This window comes from Physeter macrocephalus, chromosome 20 (genome assembly GCF_002837175.3).
Source record: "Physeter macrocephalus isolate SW-GA chromosome 20, ASM283717v5, whole genome shotgun sequence".
Lineage (NCBI taxonomy): Eukaryota > Metazoa > Chordata > Mammalia > Artiodactyla > Physeteridae > Physeter > Physeter macrocephalus.
Genome location: NC_041233.1, coordinates 96,388,962 through 96,409,536, shown reverse-complemented (window position 1 = coordinate 96,409,536; position 20,575 = coordinate 96,388,962). Strand labels below are relative to the sequence as shown.

General features: G+C 39.2%; 2 protein-coding genes across 5 annotated transcripts in view; one reads left to right on the top strand and one right to left on the bottom strand.

Moving 5' to 3' along the window:
* PURG (purine rich element binding protein G) overlaps positions 1-9,169 on the bottom strand; it is a 60,061-nt gene extending 50,892 nt beyond the window's left edge. For 3 of the 4 annotated variants that reach the window (XM_028481354.2, XM_028481355.2, XM_024131464.3), the window contains exons 1-2: positions 9,003-9,169; positions 7,798-8,673 (exon numbers count right to left, since the gene is read on the bottom strand). In XM_028481354.2, coding sequence (XP_028337155.1) covers positions 7,798-8,667 — 870 coding nt within the window. In that variant the 5' untranslated portion in view covers positions 8,668-8,673; positions 9,003-9,169. Of the gene's footprint in view, positions 1-3,938; positions 8,674-9,002 lie in introns of those variants that run through there. The other variant, XM_024131463.3, reaches the window with a different exon arrangement.
* Positions 9,170-9,741: 572 nt separating this feature from the next.
* The window catches only part of WRN (WRN RecQ like helicase), a 127,628-nt gene continuing 116,794 nt past the window's right edge, over positions 9,742-20,575 (top strand). Inside the window, exon 1 of the mRNA XM_055080921.1 lies at positions 9,742-9,859. The gene's annotated coding sequence lies outside the window, so the exon portion shown is untranslated. The remainder of the gene's footprint in view (positions 9,860-20,575) is intronic.

Genomic DNA, 20,575 nt, shown 5'->3' with positions numbered 1-20,575 from the left:
TCACTGTTGTGGCCTCTCCCGTTGCGGAGCACAGGCTCTGGACGCGCAGGCTCAGCGGCCATGGCTCACGGGCCTAGCCACTCCGCCGCACGTGGGATCTTCCCGGACCGGGGCACGAACCCGTGTCCCCCGCATTGGCAGGCGGACTCTCAACCACTGCGCCACCAGGGAAGCCCTCAAAGGCTCTTTTAAAGGTTAAATAAACAGGGATTTAGTTTTGCGAATGACTTATTTATCTCATTTCTATTAGATTGATTTCTTTTGTTATAGGCAAGCAAAATAATCAGCCACCACCTTTCTCTCCTCTATTTCTTCTTTTATATTTGCCGCCTCTAGGCAACAACTTCATCAAATCCACAACAAATCATAAATAAAATCCTGAAGAAGAGTATTATCTTACAGAATCATTTGTTCTAAGAAAAATAAAATACTGAACATTTCCAAATATAGGCGTCTCAGATAAAGACATTTGGCCTCTAATCAGATCAAATAAAGTAATAAGATTTATACCGTTATTCTGATAAAGACTAAAACCAACAAAAGCACTTTCCCTCCAATTTTACACTTTGAGCGACTCTAGCTTTTAAATACTATGAACACTTTTCTTAGGGATTACTTTCTCTTTTCTTTACTCCTAATATTTCCTGGGAACAATGAATACTTGGAATAGAATAACACAGAAACTAAATATAAAGGGGTAAAATGAAAGTACAGACAATGCCTATTCAATCTTAGAAAAAAGTCAACACTAAAGAAGGAACCGTATATTCCACTTAAGTGAGTATTTTCTTCATATTCACATTACAAACTAACCTCACCATAGCAGCACTAATTCATTACCAATAAGCTTTTATTTATTGGTAGATGCCACTGGCCTCAGTAAGACTATGCAATTTCTCACAAGGGATATTCCAAAGAAGGTAAAGTTTGGAAAACAATTTACCGGAAAGCGCCAACATGGGAAACTCCTTGATTAAGGATGAAAAATTATTAATATTTTTTAGCCTAAATTTAAGCAAAACTCTTCCCAAAGGTGAATTACTTTCCTTTTGATCCCTCTCTTTAAATAAGGAACAATACCTATAAACCATTTTAAGCTTCAACAAGTAAATACCTGGTCATCTTTACCAATGTTACAGATTCTGCAAAGGATAATGAGTTATTCATCACTAAAATGAATAAATAAAATAAAAGAAGCAAACTCTTTTATGCTTTAAAAATAAACGTTTAAGAGAATCTTGTTTTCTAACAACACTTTTTCCATGTTACAAACAGAAAATCATGCCATCGATTATGGAGATATTATTCTAAAGTTGAAACCAATTCTTTAAGTTTTAAACCTTTCAACATTTTCATAGAGTTTACACACACCAACCCACATACTCTTTAATTTGAGAAATTCTTTCTCAACCCACATACTCTTAATTGGTTGCTTTAATTCATAACTATATAGGATCCTTCAGGGTTCAAGTATGGGACCTTTAATTTTTCAGATAATTTTTTCTTGGTGGTTATTAGAAAAGTGACCTTAAAGTGCCTCCTTGATGTGAATAAAAAGAGAACTGTGACTTTTGAGGGGGAGTGGTTGGGGAACTATTAAAGCAACTTTGTTTATATTTTCAGGAATAGTAATTATGCTAATTTCATTTTCAAACAATTATATTTGCTATTTTATATTCTTACAGCAGAAAATGGAGATGGTTTAGTTGTACCTGTAACCTCATAGCCCTTACGTTTTTAATCTTTTCCCAAATCATCTTAGTACCTTTTGGTCCCAAGGAAATCTGACGGACTCTGGGTCCCTCAATGGGGAATCAATGCTTTAAATAATCAGAAGCAGCGTTATCCCTCTGCTTAGTCTTGGATTTGACTAAATGCTAAATGAATTATTCATTAATAACTATACTTTTTCTCATTATAAATATAAACACTCATGTTAATAAAGCAAAAGATTTCAGCAGGATCATAACCTTTTGCTATGGTTCTAGTGCTGATTTACTCTTAACAATGGCAAGGTCTTTGGATAAAAATAATAGTAACAGAAATAGTAAAAACTGACTAACAGTGATAATTTATTAAAGCTTTTAAACATGGGTGTTTTTCATTAGAGGACACAGTTAATCTAAAATAAACTTTGGGTAAATAACTTAACATCCTGAACTGTATTACCTCAGGAAAAAGACCAATACTTTTTTGAGGGAAGGAAGAGGGGGAGCTAGGAGGGCAAAGTGGTTTCAAATAGGGACGGGAAACTGAATATTTATACATTTAAAAATTGATATATACATATATTTGCATTTTGAGTAAATTCCAATGGGAGTCATTTGAAATTTCCTTGAGGTTCCCTTGGTGTCATAAATAGTTAAAATTAAATGTAACTATCTATGCATTTAATTGATCTATGGTAACTAGATCAAGTATGGTATCTAGGTAAAAGGGGAAAAAAATTCACTTATAATGACAGATCTAAAATCGATACTACTGGGTACAGAAGAGTGTATACGATATGTTTTCAACTGTATGTTTAAGAAGAATATCTGTATAAATAATACATATGCTTGTATATGCAGAGTAACTCTAGAAGGAGACACAAGAAATTGGTAACTGGTTGCTACATTTCAGTGTCTACCCATCTGGCCCATTTAAATTTTGTACTATATGCATGTTTTCCTTATTCAAAAATATTGACTAAATAAATTTAAATTACTTAAAAAATCATGTCAAATTAAGGAAAAAAAGATTAATTTTTTAACATTATACAAGAAAATATACTAACTCATAAACTGTTTTTCTACATAAATTTGGGTATGACAGAGCAACTGTGATCTAAAAACTCAATTTTCACAAGACGTGAAATTGGGAAAAACACATTTTCCCTGTACCTCACTGCTACAGTATTGTGGACTACGGATTGTCTCAACAGCATACTAACATCCCTACTCTCTTCCTCTAATGGGCTAGCCACGAGCCAATATTTCTCTATGAAATTCAAGAAATCTTTAAGGAAACTCCAGAAAGATTTTAAGAATATTATTTGGCAGTGATAAATATTACATCTGTATTATTCTGTGGGCATAGAATCAATTTTAAATTCTCTCTGTGGTTTACTTTAGATTTTATCCTGCCAAAGATGTTTGGTGTTTTGGTAAAAGAGAAACTTCAAACTATGTGATGACTAAGCAAAGCTCTTACATAAAGCTTGGAATAAGATTTTACAAATAGTTCCAGTGAAAGACATTTGGAAATAAGCAGGAAAAAAGAAAACCTCACACTTATGAAAAAATTATTTCCAGAACACTACTTCAAATTTGCAATTAAGTCCTATTTACTTAAGTATTAAAATAAACCATAAAATAAATTCTAAAGGAATGATAGTACATACATCAACTTTCAATGGTAGCTGCTTATTAAAACTGAGTGTCTGAGGGTGTATTCCAATTTCATCTTCAAATTGTGCAGCTCAGATAAATGTTTATTTTACTGAAAATATTTGCAAAATTACAATATAAATACATGATTATATTAAGATAGGATCACTATATATAATGTATTCTTATCCACAAATATAAAATGAATGCAGTAAATATAGTATACTCTTGATGAATTGTTAGTACACAGTGTTGTTAGTAAAGTACATACAACCTATTATTAAGCAACAATTATCTAGTTTTCAAATGTATATCTTAGGAAGTTTGCAGGATGGAAGGATACACTAAGTCCCCTAATACCCTTCTTGGTTGGTGAAAGTTAGCTCTTCTGCAAGTTTTGAAATAATATCATATTTATTTTAGCAATTGTTCTTAGGCTCTTTGCATTTCCTTAATTTGAACTTTCTTTAGTCTGGGTGTTTTCTTAACGATGCCATATCAGCCAATCATACTTTTAATTCTAATACAGTATCATGTACTGTCTTTTCATTACTAATTTAAACACACATCAACAATGAAACAGAATTGTTAAAAATTTTTTTGCCTGCACAAATTCCCAAAATTCATTTTCAGGGTATTATGGAGAATCTCAATTAGATATAATCTCAACTGTAATACGAACCTGGGCTAGAAATAGTTTTTTTATTGATTCTAGTCCTGAAGAATACAAATATGAACTCTACTTTAAAATTCTTTGTTAAATGTATTGGGATTTGCTTCAGAAACATCTTCTACCCTTCTCCATTACACTGATTTAATGGAAACTTGTTACTACGGCAGTTCCAACACAAACATATGCATGCAAGAGCTCACCCTACAGATTCTAACTACATAGTTATTGAAACACATCCCACTGGTCAAGTGGCATAAATGTACATCTTTTATATACAAAAGGTAAAGTGCATTATTAAATTAGTGAACTGACAGATTGTCTGCCTGGACCATATAGCTTTCAAATAGACAAATGTGAAATTCTCCCATTAGAACCAATTATTTCAAGAGGTTCCAATTAGCTTTTCCACCCTGTCATTTATTTTTTGGCCATGCTCTTTAGTGCAAATAAGCTTGTTTTTGACTCAAGTTTAAGGGACATGGCAGTTTGGGGCTTTAACAAGGAAAATTATAAAATGTGGCAGAAGCTTAATACTTTTATAATACATTGCACCTTTTGCATATAAGCAACAGATTAGTGCTGCTTTCAATTGGTAGGAGCACACTGCCAACGATTAGGAGGGACCCGTTTCCAAATTTCATACTATCAGCTTATATTATTACAGTTTTGAGTCTGTACCACATTATGCTAGGATTATTATGTGCAAACATCATTGGTGTTTTAGAATTATATAGTGAACTAGTAATTTTGGTTACTAACTTTAATGCTCACTTTTTGACTTCTAACATCCAGTTGCCTTAAGAGTTTTATGTCTTCAAGGCAGGGATCCTATTATTTCGAAGAGTACCATGTACACTTGCAGCTCCATTTATGTTACAAATGACAATAAATAAAATGTTTATTGCACAGATAAGAATAGTAGCTTATTTTATAAGATACATCTCAGTACATGTCCTAATACCAGAGTTTTGGATTGGATCTTATTTGATTATGGCTAATGAATGACTGGAAATTTTAATTATCAAAAAGAATCATAGCATCATTTCATTTTTCGGTGAACATTAACTTTGAAAAAATGAAACAAAAGGACTGGAAGAAGGCTTGATGATTCTAAAGTATATATTCAACTGCCAGTACATGTGCATCTATCCAGCTTGTGGCTCTGAGATGGTAAAAGCTCTGAAGTATACACACAATGTAGAAAATTTGGCTGCCTAACAAATTTTTCACTTAAATTATTAATGCAAAATTAAACTAATTAATATTTATATACAATGAGCTAAAAATATTTAAGTCTGACATTGCATCATGTGTATGTATATATATATGTATATATATATAACACACATATAAGCACACACATAGATGTGTGTGTGTGTATATACATATACACTCAAACCTTACCAGACTAAAAACCAAGAAGGCAATTATTTAGACTTAACAGATATAAATATTTTGGAAGGGAAGGTTTTAAGAGAGAGTATACAGTCACGGCAATAGTGATAGGAACGCTCAAATACTGGAATATTCACAGCTCCAGTTTGCCAAAATCTGACAGGTTGATTATTATTAATAGGCACTAGGATGGGCAGCAAAGCAATCAGTAGTACAGTAATTCAAGTGTACACCACTCCTTCGTATACCCCAAAACTACTTTTTATCAAGCCTAGAATAGTTATGTTACAGTGAGGACTGTTTAAAGATCCTTGCTACTTTTAGAGTCTGAACACCTGCCATGAACTATTAACTCTAGTCCTAACACCATCTTCTAACCTTCAGCTGGTCCATAGTGATCCAGATGGCCCACAATTATAATGAGCTGGGGAGATTCCTTCATGCTGCTTGAGGAAACTGGAAATACAATCAGTAAGCCAACACCAGTATGTATGTCTAGGTTACTGATTGCTTGTTCTTAAGTAACGTAAATCAGTGAAATTAATTTTCTTAATTCATATCATAAAGTTTTCTTAGTGACCTTACTTAAGTGTATTTGGGGACAAACCTCTGGAGGGAAAACAACTGTTAAAATAATTGTGAATTACTTATAGCATATAAAAGGAGAGCTACATTCTGAACTCAATCCATGCAGCCAGCTCTCATCAATAAGAGCTGTATTTGGGGGTTGAAATCAGTGTTTGGCTTTTAAACATGATTATATGGACTCATTGTGTGGGAGGTGAATAAAGCCAAGATAAAAGACAGTAATTTCATTCAGATAAAATGCAGCTCAACAGATAAAATTTCAGTCAGTTAATACAGGGTGGGTTGGTACACATATACATTATATCCACTTGTTTAAAAAATTGCTTAGGTGTTGAAAAATTGCTGTGGCACTTCCGGGAAAGTAATTTTTAATACCAGTAAGTGGGTGAGTCTTGTGTAAAGTAAACCTTATGTAAAGTATCATAAAGAGCACCTTGGAAAAATGCCTGAATTATTCTTTCAAATATGTTTATAACCAATCTTCAAATTATATTTTTCCAGGCTGAAATTGTACATTTATTCTAAATGCTTTTTAGAAAAAAACTTTTTTTTTTTTTCCTGGAATTAAAACACCTTTAAAAGTCAGGTTTATACTGGAAGTGTTGAAATGGACTTCAGGGTAGCAACTGCAAAGATGCTACTAAAATATATTATTACAGATTATTTTTATATCAGGTAACTGGTGCACCAACCCTTCTGAAACAGTGTTAAAGCAGCAGCATAAAATATAACACCTTGAGTCCATGATGTATTTTGGGAAAGAACCTCTCACAACCTTCAAATTAGCATGAAAAGCTAAAATATCAAGATTTCCATAGCAAAGCCTCCCACGCAACAGTGACATAAAAGTAATTCCTGAAACTTTGGAAAGTCAATAATAATATATGGTACAATAATCAGAGGTGAAGATGGGATTATAACTAGCTTAGAATAACCAATTAAAACTCTCTCATGGCATTGATATGGCAAGTATAAACTGTAGGGTCACCACAAAATTTGAAATTATAGAATACTATAGTAACGCTAAGATTCGATTCTTTAATGGTACTGTTTAATATTCAGTTATCCAATGGACATTTAATATATTTCTACTCGTACTTTTGTAAATAAATATATTTATAATAAAAGTCAGTTTCTGTTTCTGTGGTAACTGTCCTACAGGTAATCCTAGCAGCTTTTAATGAAGTAGGAATGGAATACTTTTTTGGGGGAACTTGTTAAATAGAAATTCACACTTACATATTAGGTATATGTATCTTTTTTTAGGCTTATGTCATAGTGCAATGTTAATCTTAGTTATGGTAACTAGAAGGTCAGAATATCACACTTTGTGCTAATTTGCATACTTCAATAGTCTGGAGCAGCTGAAGCAGCTAAACTATTTAGCTCTGGGAAGGTTGAAATTCCCATAAGAATTATAGTGTTTTATGGATAACATAACATGAGAATCAGACTCCTTGAAGTATAACTACTAGAGGTATTACTCATAACAAAGGGCCAAAAAAAGAGGAAAAATTTCTTCAAATGATTATGGATCAGTACTTTTAGCCAATTTATGATTTTAACTTTTGCCTGACGGAGTTCACTTTCATTCTAGTCGAGGCATTCTTGCTCTTCACCACTGGCCCTTCTGCCATCCATCCTCTTTTCTTTATGGCTGTTGAAAATTTTCCTCATCTCTTCTTCGTACTTGATAAAATTCTCCCCAAACCTTGTCCAAGCTTTGAATGGAACAGTAATAGTATTACGGTAAGGTGGCCTCACCTCACTTACCTTCAGGAAAATTCCATATTTATTAGAGCCCACATCAAAGTAGAACCTTTTATTGTCCACTCTGAAAGAAGTCCCCTCTGGGAGTTCGACTGGGTCATCGTCTCCACCTCTGCGTTCTTCTATGTCTCCTTCGCCATAGTCTTCAATGAGCTGAACCAAGGCATCCCGAAACTCAATCATCCCTTGTGCTGGGAGGACGATAGTCTGCTCTTGGCCCAAAGTGTGGCCAAAATAACCTATCATGCCAGTCCCCCGGATCATGGTTTGTCTTATCCTTAGGAAGCGACCCCGTTGATTTTCCTTTAGGTCTAGATAGTATTTCCTATTGTCCCTCTCTATGTAGTCTGTTTTGAGGACACTGTGAGGGTGCTCTTCGGACCCCACAGAGACTGGTGGGGAGGGTGCTGCGTGCTTCTGTCTCCTCCTGGAGCTTTGCTCTTTGCCGTGACCATGCTCTTGTCGGTGGCCTTTCAGGCCCAGGTGTGCATAGTGCTCGATGAAGTCCCCTAGACAGTCCTTCAGCTCCGCGGCCACAGACAGGGAGAGGGTCAGTTTACTCTTTCTGATATTGTCTTGCCGGCCTCTCCCTATCCAGACTTCGGCTATCTTTAGGAACCGGCCCCGGGAGCTTTGCTTCACATCTAGGTAAAACCTCTTTTTCTGGATGTCCACCCTTTTGGAGGCCAGCTCCTGGATTTCGGCTGCGCCCCCAGCCTGGTTAGGGGTGGCTGAAGCCGCGTAGTGGGGGTAGTGGGAGTGCGGGGCCTGAGGATAGAGTCTACTCTTGCTGAGGCCAGAGCCCCCTACATTCTTGCCGCCGCGGCCGCGGCCGCCGCCGCCGCCGCCTCCCCTTCGCCTGGCTCTTTCCATCTTCAGCTGCAAGTGACAAACAGACACACGGGGTGGGGTGGGGGAGGAGTGTTGAGAACAATCGCAGACGCCCCTCGGCCTGCGCTGCCCCAGCCTCTGCCCGGGAACCCCACACCTGGCCGCTCTTTGCGCGGCGCCGGCCGCCGCAGCGCCAGGACGGTCGGCGGCGGCGGCGGGCGGGCGGCGGGCGGCGGGCGGGCGGCGGGCGGCGTCTCCCGGCTCCGCACCGGGCACACAGCATCCCTCCGCCGCCCCTGGCCTCCCGCTCCCGCTCGCCGCCGGGCCGCCCGCCTCGGGCTGGACAGCCCCCGGGGCCCCAGCCAGCAAACACTCACATCACCACTGCTGCCATCACCGCCTCCGCCGATGCCCTTCGAGGCCGCCGCCGCCGCCGCCTGCAGCCCTCGGCCCCTCTGTTGCAGCCGCCGCAGCCGCCGCCCCCTGCCTGCTCCCCCGCCGCCGCTCGCACTGCCCCACGCCGGAGCAGCCGGGCAGGGGCATCGCCTGCGGTGCCCACCGCCGCCGCCGCCCCTCCTGCGGCTGCTGCGGGGGCCGCCGCCTCTCTTCGGGCACCGGCCCGCGGCCCGCGGGAGAGAGGGGGGCGGGGAGGGGGGCGGTGGGAGGCGGGCAGTGGGCCCCGCCTCCTCCAGCACGCCCGCTGAAGGAAAGACCGGGTATCCGCTCTCCTCTGGGGCCCGCCCTGACGGAAGCCCAGCGCGTGGGATCGGAGCGTGAGCGCGAGGTGACCGGACAGGTGTGAAGGTGGGGATAAGGACCCGGGTGGCGAGAGTGTTCTGACTTCTCCAGGTTCAGCCGGGACGTAGGACTCTGGCGGCCCACCGGCACCCACAAGGAGACTACACTTCCCGGAGTGCTCAGCGGCGGCGGGATTCCTCCGCGCATGCGTTTCGCGTAGCCCGCCGGGCTAGGGTGGGAGGGGCTGCAGCGCGGCGCTCTGGGAGTGGTGGACTGGGGGCGGGCGGACCCGGGAGGGAGGGGTGGGAAGGTCCGTGTCCCAGAAGTGACGTATGCTGTGTGCGCCGTGACGCTCCGGCGTGGACTGTGACACGCGGGAATAAGGTTGATTGAATTGGTGTCCAGGCTGAGTGACTGGGTTCCAGGCAATGCTGTTGGGACGCTGCACAAGTTGTCCAGCTGAAGGAGAAGTCCCGTTGAACTGACTCTTCTCACGGTAACGTGTCCTCCCCAGCCCTGCTTCCACCTCCAGACCCTTGAGGTATCATTCTAGCCTTCTCCGACACTGGCGGTGCTCAGTCCGGCAGAGCAGGCCTCTGGGCTGTGTGTGGGATATTCCTTAGAGACGGACATCTTCCTTCTCCCTTTCCACCTCCCAGGCACCCAACCCATTTTGTGTAGTGTAACAAGTTATGTTGGAATTTTTTGAGTTCAAAGCATTGAATCCTTAATGGTTTGTTTTGTTTTTGTTTTTGTTTTCCCTGGTTGAATTTGAGTTGTTTTCTCGATATGTTTGAGTATGTTAAAATTCTCCCTATGGAAGAGGATATTAAAATCCTTAGGATGCTAATTTAGTGGTCTTTAAGTCAGAGTACTAAGGATTTTGTATAGTTCGGTGCGTTAACTTTTAGGGAGCTGAAGGTCGGTATGGGTAGGGCATTTAGATTTTCATGCCATTGAACAGTGGTCTCCCTTTGTTAATTCAACAGATATTTATTGAGCGCTGCTCTAGGTACTGGGGATACCATCAGTGAACAAAACAAACACAAATCGCTCGTTTTTGGAGTTTGCATTTTGGAGAGAGATAGGCAATGAGTCAAAAGCCTGGTATATCAGAAGGTGAAGAGTGTCGGTGGAGGTAGGGAGCTGCAGTTTTACAGTAGGTGGTCAGGGAAGGCCTGGCCATGAGAAGGTAATTTTTGAGTAAAGACCTGAAGGAAGTGAGAGAGCTAGTCCTGTGGCTTTCTGAGGGAAATGAAAGTGCAAAGGCTCTGAGGGAGCCTGCATGGTGTGTCCGAAGAGCAGCCTAGGAGGCCAGTAAGTTAGAGCAGGGTGAGATAAGAATTGTAGAAGATAAAGTCAGACAGATTGTGTAGGACCTTGTAGACAATTTTGAAAATTTGGGTTTTCATTCTGAGGGAGGTGGGAAGCTACTGGAGAGGTTTGTCAGGGAAACACCATGATCTGAATGGTTTTTTTAAAAAAAATTGTGGTAAAATGTATATAACAAAGTTTGCTAATTTAACTATTTTTTAAGTGTACGATTCAGTGACATTAATTACACTCACTGTTACACAAGCGTAACCATTATTTCTAAAACTTCTGCATCACCCCAAGAAAACTCTGTAACTGGTTAAGTAAGCAATAACTCCCCATTGCCCCCTTTGCCCAGGCCCTGGTGACCTCTGGTATACTCTCTATGAATTTGCTTATTCTAGGTAGTATATACAAGTGAAATCATATAATATTGGTCCTTTTGCATCAGACTTATTTTCACTCAGCATAATGCTCTCAAGGTTCATCCATGTCGTACCATGTATTAGCACTTAATTTCTTTTTATAGCTGAATACTGTTTCGTTGTGTGTATATACTATATTTTGTTTATCCATTCATCTGTTGACAGACAGTTGGGTTTTTTCCCCCTTTTGGTTATTGTGAATAATGGTGCACTGAACATTGGCTTACAAGGATCTGCTTGAGTCCCTTTTTCCAATTCTTTTTGGGTCTGTACCTAGGAGTGGACTTGCTGGATCATATGATAATTAAATGTTTAGCTCTTTTTTTAAAAAAAAAATTTTTTAAATTTATTTATTTTTGGCTGCGTTGGGTCTTCATTGCTGCGCGTGGGCTTTCTCTAGTTGCGGCCAGTGGGGGCTACTCTTTGTTGGGGTGTGCGGGCTGCTCACTGTGGTGGCTTCTCTTGTTGCGGAGCACAGGGTCTAGGCACGCAGGCTCAGTAGTTGTGGCGCACGGGCTCAGTTGCTCCGCGGCATGTGGGATCCTCCCGGACCAGGGCTCGAACCCGTGTCCCCTGCATTGGCAGGCGGATTCTTAACCACTGCACCACCAGGGAAGTCCCTATGTTTAGCTTTTTTTTTTTTTTTTTCGGTACCTGGGCCTCTCACTGTTGTGGCCTCTTCTGTTGCGGAGCACAGGCTCCGGACGTGCAGCCTCAGCGGCCATGGCTCACGGGCCCAGCCACTCCGCGGCATGTGGGATCCTCCCGGACCAGGGCACGAACCCGTGTCCCCTGCATCGGCAGGTGGACTCTCAACCACTGCGCCACCAGGGAAGCCCTTTTTTCTTGTTTGTTTGTTTTGGTGTAGTCTACATACCTTTTCTTTTTAGCAACATAAGACGGGTGAACTGCCCTGCCTCTATGTTTAGCTTTTTGAGGAACTGAAGAACTGTTTTTCACGGTGGTGGAACCATTTTACATTCAACCAGCAATGTTATAAGGGTTACAATTTCTCCAAATCCTCTCAAAAACTTGTTATTTTCTGTTCCTTTTTCTTTTCTTTTGTCTTTTTTCTTCGTTTTTCTGTTCCTTTTCTTTTTTCTTTTCTCTTTTGTTTGCCTTTCTTCTCTTATCTTTCCACTTTCCTTTTTCTTTCTATTATAGCCATCTTAGGTGGTGATGTGATGTGGTATCTTATTGTGGTTTTGATTTGCATTTCCTTAATGACTAAAGATGTTGAACATCTTTTCCCATGCTTAGTGGCCATCGGTATATCTTCTTTGGAGAAATGTCTATTCTAGTCCTTTATCTGTTGTTAAATTGAGTTGTTTGTCTTTTTCTTGTTGAGCTGTAGGAGATTTTTGTGTATTCTTACTAAACCCTTATCAGATATATGATTTGCAAATATTTTCTCCCATTCTGTGGGTTGTCGTTTTACATTTGGATAATGTTCTTTGATTCATAAAAGTTTTAAATTTTGATAAAGTCCGATTTATGGATTTTTTTCTTTTGTTGCTTGTTCTTTTGGTGTTCTATTTAAGAATTTGTTCCCAAATCCAAAGTCATGAAGATTTACCCTTATGTCTTCTTCTAAGAGGTTTACAGTTTTAGCTGTTATATTTGAATCAATATATTTTGAGTTAATTTTTGCGTATGGTCCAACTTCACTCTTTTCCATGTGGTAATCCAGTTGGCCGAACATCGTCTGTTGAAAAACTCCTTCTCTCCCCACAGAATAGACTTGGCACTCTGTCAAAAATCAGTAATTTGTCCAGAAATATAAGGATTAATTTCTGGAAGCTCAGTTCTGTTCCATCGATCTATATGTTTATCCTTATGCCATACCACTGTTTTGATTATTGTAGCTTTGTAGTATGTTTTGAAACTGGGAAGTCTGAGTCTCCAACTTTGTTCTTTTTGAAGACTGTTTTGGCTATCCAGGACCCCTTGCAATTCCATATGATTTTTTTTTTTTTTTGCAGCACCAGGTGGCTTGCGGGATCTTAGCTCCCTGACCAGGGATTGAACCCAAGCCACGGCAGTGAAAGTGCCAAGTCCTAACCACTGGACCGCCAGGGAACTCCCAATTCCATATGAATCTGAGGATCGGCTTTTCCATTTCTGAAAAAAAGGCTTTTGGGGTTTTGGTAGAGATTGTGTTGAAACTGTAGGTAGCTTTGGGGAGTATGACATCTTAACAATATTAAGTATTTATATCCATGAACATAGGTGTTGTTCCATTTGTTGCAATGAAACTTGTTTTCTTTTTTTAAAATTAATTAATTAATTAATTTTTGGCTGCGTTGGGTCTTCACTGCTGCGTGCAGGCTTTCTCTAGTTGCGGCGAGTGGGGGCTACTCTTTGTTGCGGTGCGTAGGCTTCTCATTGTGGTGGCTTCTCTTGTAGAGTACAGGCTCTTGTTATGGAGACAAGTCATGAACTTGTCCTCTTTATGAATGAAATGTCTTCTTTAATTGGCAGCAATGTTTTGTAGGTTTTGGTGTACAAGTTTTTCACCTCCTAGATATTTTATTTTATTCGTTTAGATGCCATTGTAAATGGGATTGCTTTCTTAATTTCCTTTCAGATTGTTCGTTGCTGTTGTCTAGAAACACAGCTTATTTTTGTGTGTTGATCATGTACCTTGCAACTTTGCTGGATTTGCTTATTAAATCTAGTAGGTTTCTTGGAATTGGTGGGACTTACCTGGTGGCGCAGTGGTTAAGAATCCACCTGCCAATGCAGGGGACACAGGTTCGAGCCCTGGTCCGGGAAGATCCCACATGCCGCGTAGCAACTAAGCCCGTGCACCACAACTACTGAGCCTGTGCTCTAGAGCTTGCGTGCCACAGCTGCTGAGCCTGTGTGCCACAACTACTGAAGCCTGCGTGCCTAGAGCCTGTGATCCGCAGCAAGAGAAGCCACTGCAATGAGAAGCCCGTGCACCACAACGAAGGGTAGCCCCCACTTGCTACAACTAGAGAAAGCCTGCACACAGCAACGAATACCCAACACAGCCAAAAAAAAAAAAAAAAAATCTAGTAGGTTTCTTATGGATTCTTTGGTTTTTTTTTTAATGACAGGATCATGTCATCTGTGAGTAGAGGTAGTCTTACTTCTTCCTTTCCAATTTGAATGCCTTTTATTTCTTGTTTATATCTAATTTCTCTGGCTAGAACTTTCAATACTATGTTGAATAGCGTTGGTGGAAGTGAGCATCTGTCTTACTCTTGATCTTAGGGTGAAAGCTTTCAGTCTTTCACCACTGAGTATGATGTTAACTGTGGGTTAACATCATAAACCCACAGGCCCATGGTATTTCTTTATAGAACAATTAGAACTATATGGCAAAGTCAAAAGGCATACCCATCAATCATTATTTGGCTAGAACACCAGGTTAGTAAAAGTGACTAGGACAGATGAGCAATGTTTGAACATATGTCACCGTATTTCACAGTGGACCCTATCCGTGTGATAGATCATCAGTGTCAGGGAAGTCTGCTGTTTAATAATGAATGTTTTGGGCTTCTCTGGTGGCGCAGTGGTTGAGAATCCGCCTGTCGATGCAGGGTACACGGGTTCGTACCCCGATTCGGGAAGATCCCACATGCCGCGGAGCGGCTAGGCCCGTGAGCCATGGCCGCTGAGCCTGCGCGTCTGGAGCCTGTGCTCCGCAACTGGAGAGGCCACAACAGTGAGAGGCCCGCGTACCACAAAAAAAAAAAAAAAAAAATGAATGTTTCCATGCCTGGCAGTAGGAACCTGATCTGCTTTTGCTGTTCATTCATGAAATGAAGGCACTGGAGTGTGGTGGTAAGATAATTGGACTGGAAGATAACTTTTGCCTTCTGGGAGGTGTACAGTCACAAGATTGCTGATTTTTCCTTTTACTCATTTCACGTAAACTTGCCCTGTCTGAAGAGGCTAATTTGAAGTTCTTATGAAAGATTTACGTTGGGTAAACTTATGGTTGCTTTCAGAATTGTATATTAATTTTCCAGTTTCTTTTTCACTCTGTCTCTATTTTTATCTTTTGTTGTTCCTCCCACACTTAAATTGGTCTTATTGTAAAATACTGCATTTTTCTTTCTACCTGACAATGCTGAATTTCAGCTCAATACAGAGCTTTGCATCCTAAAGTTAAATATCACTCCCATTTATTTAAGTTATTGTTTTGCCGAAAACCTTACATTTGGTTTCAAGGTTCGTAGGATTCGCTGGCAAAATAACCACTCTGCACTAAGTTAAGCAAAAATTTAAAGAGTTTATTGAATTAACACGAGAATACAGTATATTAATTAAGAAAAGAATAGTATAACTAATTAAGAAAGAATAGTAAAAACAGAGGTTTATACATCACCGAATTGGGGAAGCACCTACATCCATATCCAAGCAGCACTGAGAAGTCCCTGGTACAGCAATCTGGAGTCCCAATTGTGAAAAGGCCCCAGGCAGTGCGTCCACCCCACGGGTGAGACTTCAGTTTGCTACACGAAGGAGTCCCACTATAAGCACCAGGCCGAAGGCTGATAATAATCAGCCTGCGTGCAAATTTGCAGCCCTGGTATTGTCATAAATGTCTTGGTCTTAACTTGAAAGTCTTGGAATGTTCTCTAATCCCCGGGGGCTGGCCAGGCCCTCAAGGTTCAAGCCCCCAGACTTACTCCCTGTCTTATCTAATGATTTACAAGGTATGCTGGCGTCACCCCTGCTGGCCTGTATGTAGCTCAGCAGTTTGGCACTTAGCCAGTTTTTAGGGTCATTGCCTGGTCAGAGAGAGGCCTAGTGCCGCCTCTGAAGCCTGAACAAGATTACTTTACTAGCTTCCCCAACAGTTATAATTTTCTGTTACATTGCTATTTAATGTTATTTTATTCTTATTTTGGTTTAAAAAGATTTGAAACTCTATGAAGTTATGAAACTTTTGGTATTGTATCCTTTGTGTGGCTAGTTTTTTTATTGTTATAATTTATTTTTTTTAAGATAAGGGGTTAAAGAAAGAAAAGAATTGGCCACATACTTTTATTTTCAATTATATTTGTGTATTAGAATGCAAGCACAGAAAACTTGATTCAAACAGGCTTAACAAATAAGGAAATTTATTATTACAATGAAACTTGAAGGCTGAGGTAGGGCTGACTTGAAGACTGGTTTAGTCCATCTACTGTAGCTCCATTTCTCATCTTTGCCGTCTTCTGTGTGTTGGCTTCATCCTCAAGCTGGCTTCCACCATGATGGCAAACTGGCTGTAGAAGGCCCAGGCTTCCCATTCTCAAATATAGGGCATCTCTTCTGGTACTTTCTTACAAGAGCAAGACGCGTTATTCTCAGAAACCCCCTAAACACCTTCTCTTGTATCTCTTTGGCCTGAATTAGATCATAGGTTTTATTCTTAACCCAAATTCAAGGGAATGTCTTGAGTTTAGGCCTGAGTTTCTGAATCATCATTGTGGCAAGGAGAATGGGATTACTTTCAGATCAGTTGATTTTCCATGGGAGCTGGTAGTAGGGGCAGCTGTCTTGAAACACATTGGCTTTGTGAGTAACTGGTCATTATCTCAATTAAATTTATGGTACTGTACAAAGAGTACAGGGTGGAATGGATGCTGGGTAGGCAACCGTCAATGTCCTCTTGATAATGAGTCCTGTAAAATTTCATCTCAGGCCATATGAAGTAAGAGTAAAAAATAAAAAGGAAAAATAGGCAGCCTAAGCAAGTTTTAAATTGACTTACTTGAAAACTTCCTCTGCAGTTTCCAAGTTTATAGTGGTTGATTTTAGCTGACTGGCTATTGCTACTTACAGAACAGAGGAAATTCATTAAAAATAATGAATTATTCAGTTGGATAGTGAAATTCAGTTATAAAGCACTTCACTGTGCCATGGATTCAGTTCAGGTAAAGTCATGTTCCTGGTTTATGGGCAGTGCAGCTTCTCACAATGACACAGCATAGAGAGAGGCTTTTATTTTTTTCCCCTGTTGCTAGCATTTTAATGGCATTTTATTGTATTTATTTGTTTCTATTTGTATTTTATTTCAGTTGACTATTAATACAAATTTTAATTTATACTTTGTTATTATAAATTATATATTACATAATACTTGACAGTTATGAAAATGTGGTAGATGCCTATAAAGAAATAGGTCTCTCAAAAAAAAAAATCCCACTACTTTTAAAATTGCTGTGATTTACTGTAGCTGGACTAAATGCTAATGGTGGTTTTATTTAGCTTTTCTTGTTTGCTTGCTTGGATTATTTGGAGTGAAATTAAGATTAGCCGAAATCGAGCAATAGATTAATTAAAGCCTCTTTAATTAGGGAATTTAATGAGGGCTTTGTCGTGGATTCTTTGGTCCTAATTTTTTTACTCTGACCCCTCCTATTCCTATTAGTGCACTGAAAAGCAGAAAGGAATTCTCAAAAACAATACAGGAGAATACCTTATAAATTATATTTTCTATAATAAATTATAGATTGTACATGCATGTGTATATATGCATGTGTATATGTGTCTATATAGTATATGTATATATATATATAAAGTAGTTGCTAGTATATTGGTTAAATATAGATAAACTTATAGGGCAAGGTTACATTTTCAGAAACTATGTAATATAATAAAAGAACTCAAACCCAGAATTTTTAAAGTTTGTTGCGTTGTTGATAACATTTGAAAGGCTTTTTGACTCGAAACTGCCTCTTTTAGTAAAAATAACATAATTGTATAGGTGAAACCCAAAGTGCCTAACCAAATTTAGGACATTGATAACCAAAGTGAATTGCTGAATCATTTAAGCTGCTTTAGTCTTATAAGCTTTTTGTTAGGTTATTTGAAAACACTTACTAATCCAATCTTATAACTTATCAGTCTTTAAAATTTATTCTTTTTCTATATTCTCATCTACACACATGAAAAGTTAGATGATATATTAGTGTTGTAACTTGGATTGTAGTTGGAAACCTCCTAAATATAATTTGTGTAATATAGTTACAGAGAAATAAAATAGATGCATGTTGAAATTTAGTACTCCTTGGATCAGATCTGATGCGTAAGAATAAAGTCTTTTTGGATAAATGAATCCATTTTCTTTTCTCTATTTGGATTTATCATTTAAAAGAACATTCTGCCTATGAAGCACTTCAGTGTTTAATTAACTTTTGATAAATTTATATACTTAGTCTAATATGTATGGATTTGATATCTCTTTCTGTACCCATAGGTTCTTGATCCTTCTCAGTATACTAAAGAGAATGAGGTATAATAGCAGTAAAAGATCTATCACTACTCCTATCAGTATGCCAACTCATGTATAGCTGCAGTTTAAGAGATGCCACATTAGGTTTATCACTGTTTATCTTCACATCAACCCCGTGGTCAGTTAGGGCAAGTAATATATAATAATAATGTAATATAATAAGGCAAGTAATATAATGGCAATTTAATCCCATTTTACAGATGAAGAAATGAAAATTTAGAAAAGTAGTGCCTTGTGCAAGATCACATGGATACTAAGTGGCCAAGTGTCACAGCATATTTTTCTAAAAAATTAAAGACCAATTCTCATACAAATATACAATGAGCACATCACATTTGTTTAATTCATTAATGAGGGAACCAACAGGAGATAAAATTGGTTCAAAGCGGAGCAAAGATTATAAGGTAATAGGGTTCTCCAGAAAAATAGAACCAATAGGATATATATATAGATATAGAGAAAGATATTTACTGTGAGGGACTGCCTCATGCGATTGTGGAGGTTTAGAATTTCCACAATCTGCTATCAGCGAGCTGGAGGCCCAGGAAAGCCAGTGGTGTCATTCTAGACCAAATTTGAGGGCCTGAGAACCAGAGGAGCCAATGGTGTGAGACCTGCTTCGAGTCCAGAGGCCTGAGAACCAGGAATGCTGATGTGCAAGGGCAGGAGAAAATGGACATCTCAGCCCAAGCAAAGAGCAAATTTCCCCTTCCTCTGCCTTTTTGTTCTGTTGAGGTTCACAACAGATTGGATGATGCCCACCATTGGTGAGGGCAGTCTTCTTTACTCTGTTTACCTATTCAAATGCTAATCTCTGGAAATACCCTCCCAGACACACCCAGAAATAACTGTTTTACCAGCTCTGGGCTGGTAACCCTTAGCAGCAGTCAAGTTGATACATTAAATTTACCACCACATAAAGACATTGGAGAAAAAACTTTGAAACAATTGCTAGCTTAGGTACAGGGCTGTCCTACAGGGCAGTAAAAACCATAGGCTTTGAGATTATCTTTTCTGCTGGACAGAATTCAGTTGCATTTTTACTAGATAAAATTTTACAAGTTAACGGGTAACTTCATAGAGTCTGAGTTTTCAATCAATAGTAAATAAAGAGTTAAATAAATGTATATTCTGTATGAAATAATCATTGGGTGGGCTTGTGCTCCTGTATGACACTGAAAGGACATATTGCCTTCTTTTTGTCTTACTTATAACTTTTGGATAATTTTTCTTGATACAACGCAACATTGGAGCCTAGGTTTTCTGACTCCAAGTCTAGATTTCTTTCCACTGTACTTCCCTGCTTCTTCATAATGTAATTTTTAATGCTAGAGCACTCTGCTGACCTTTGCAAAATCAGCTAGCCTTTGTTATTAGTTTTCCTTTGTGCGTAGTGATGGTGATACAGCTTTGTTCCTTGGAGAAACTTTGTGAAACTCAATGGATATTTGTAAAATTTGCACCAATGCCCAAAGTGAGAAATTGAAATTTTAGCTTGTTTACCGTGACTTCTCTTTTGTGACATTTTGTTAGAAAATTTTAGAATAATTCTAAAATTCTTGCATTTTTGATTAAATAATCAGGTTTATAAAACAGTGTATTTCATCAGGTTAACCTTCATATATTTTGAACAAAACAGAATTGAACCATTTTAGGTAGTAACTGAAAATTTGTCCACATTAAACAATATAATTGTCTCTCAGAGTGAGGCATTGAAATACTTACTGATAACTTTTTCCTGGACTTGAAATGGTTATCTGTATGTGCTATTTAACTTAACAGTGTAGTGTTTTTTTGTTTTTTGGGGGATGCATTTCAAAAAGGTTGGGATTCTTTATTAGCCCTCAAGCAATTAGGCAAGTCAGTTACTGTGGTAACAGTAGGCATTAATTTCCTTACCTTAGAGGTTTTAGGAACAAAGAAATCTCTGAGCTAATTCACTGAAAACCAACTTTCTCTCTTTTTTTTTTAACATCTTTATTGGAGTATAATTGCTTTACAATGGTGTGTTAGTTTCTGCTTTACAACAAAGTGAATCAGTTATACTTATACATATGTTCCCATATCTCTTCCCTCTTGCGTCTCCCTCCCTCCCACCCTCCCTATCCCACCCCTCCAGGTGGTCACAAAGCACCGAGCTGATCTCCCTGTGCCATGCGGCTGCTTCCCACTAGCTATCTATTTTACATTTGGTAGTGTATATATGTCCATGCCA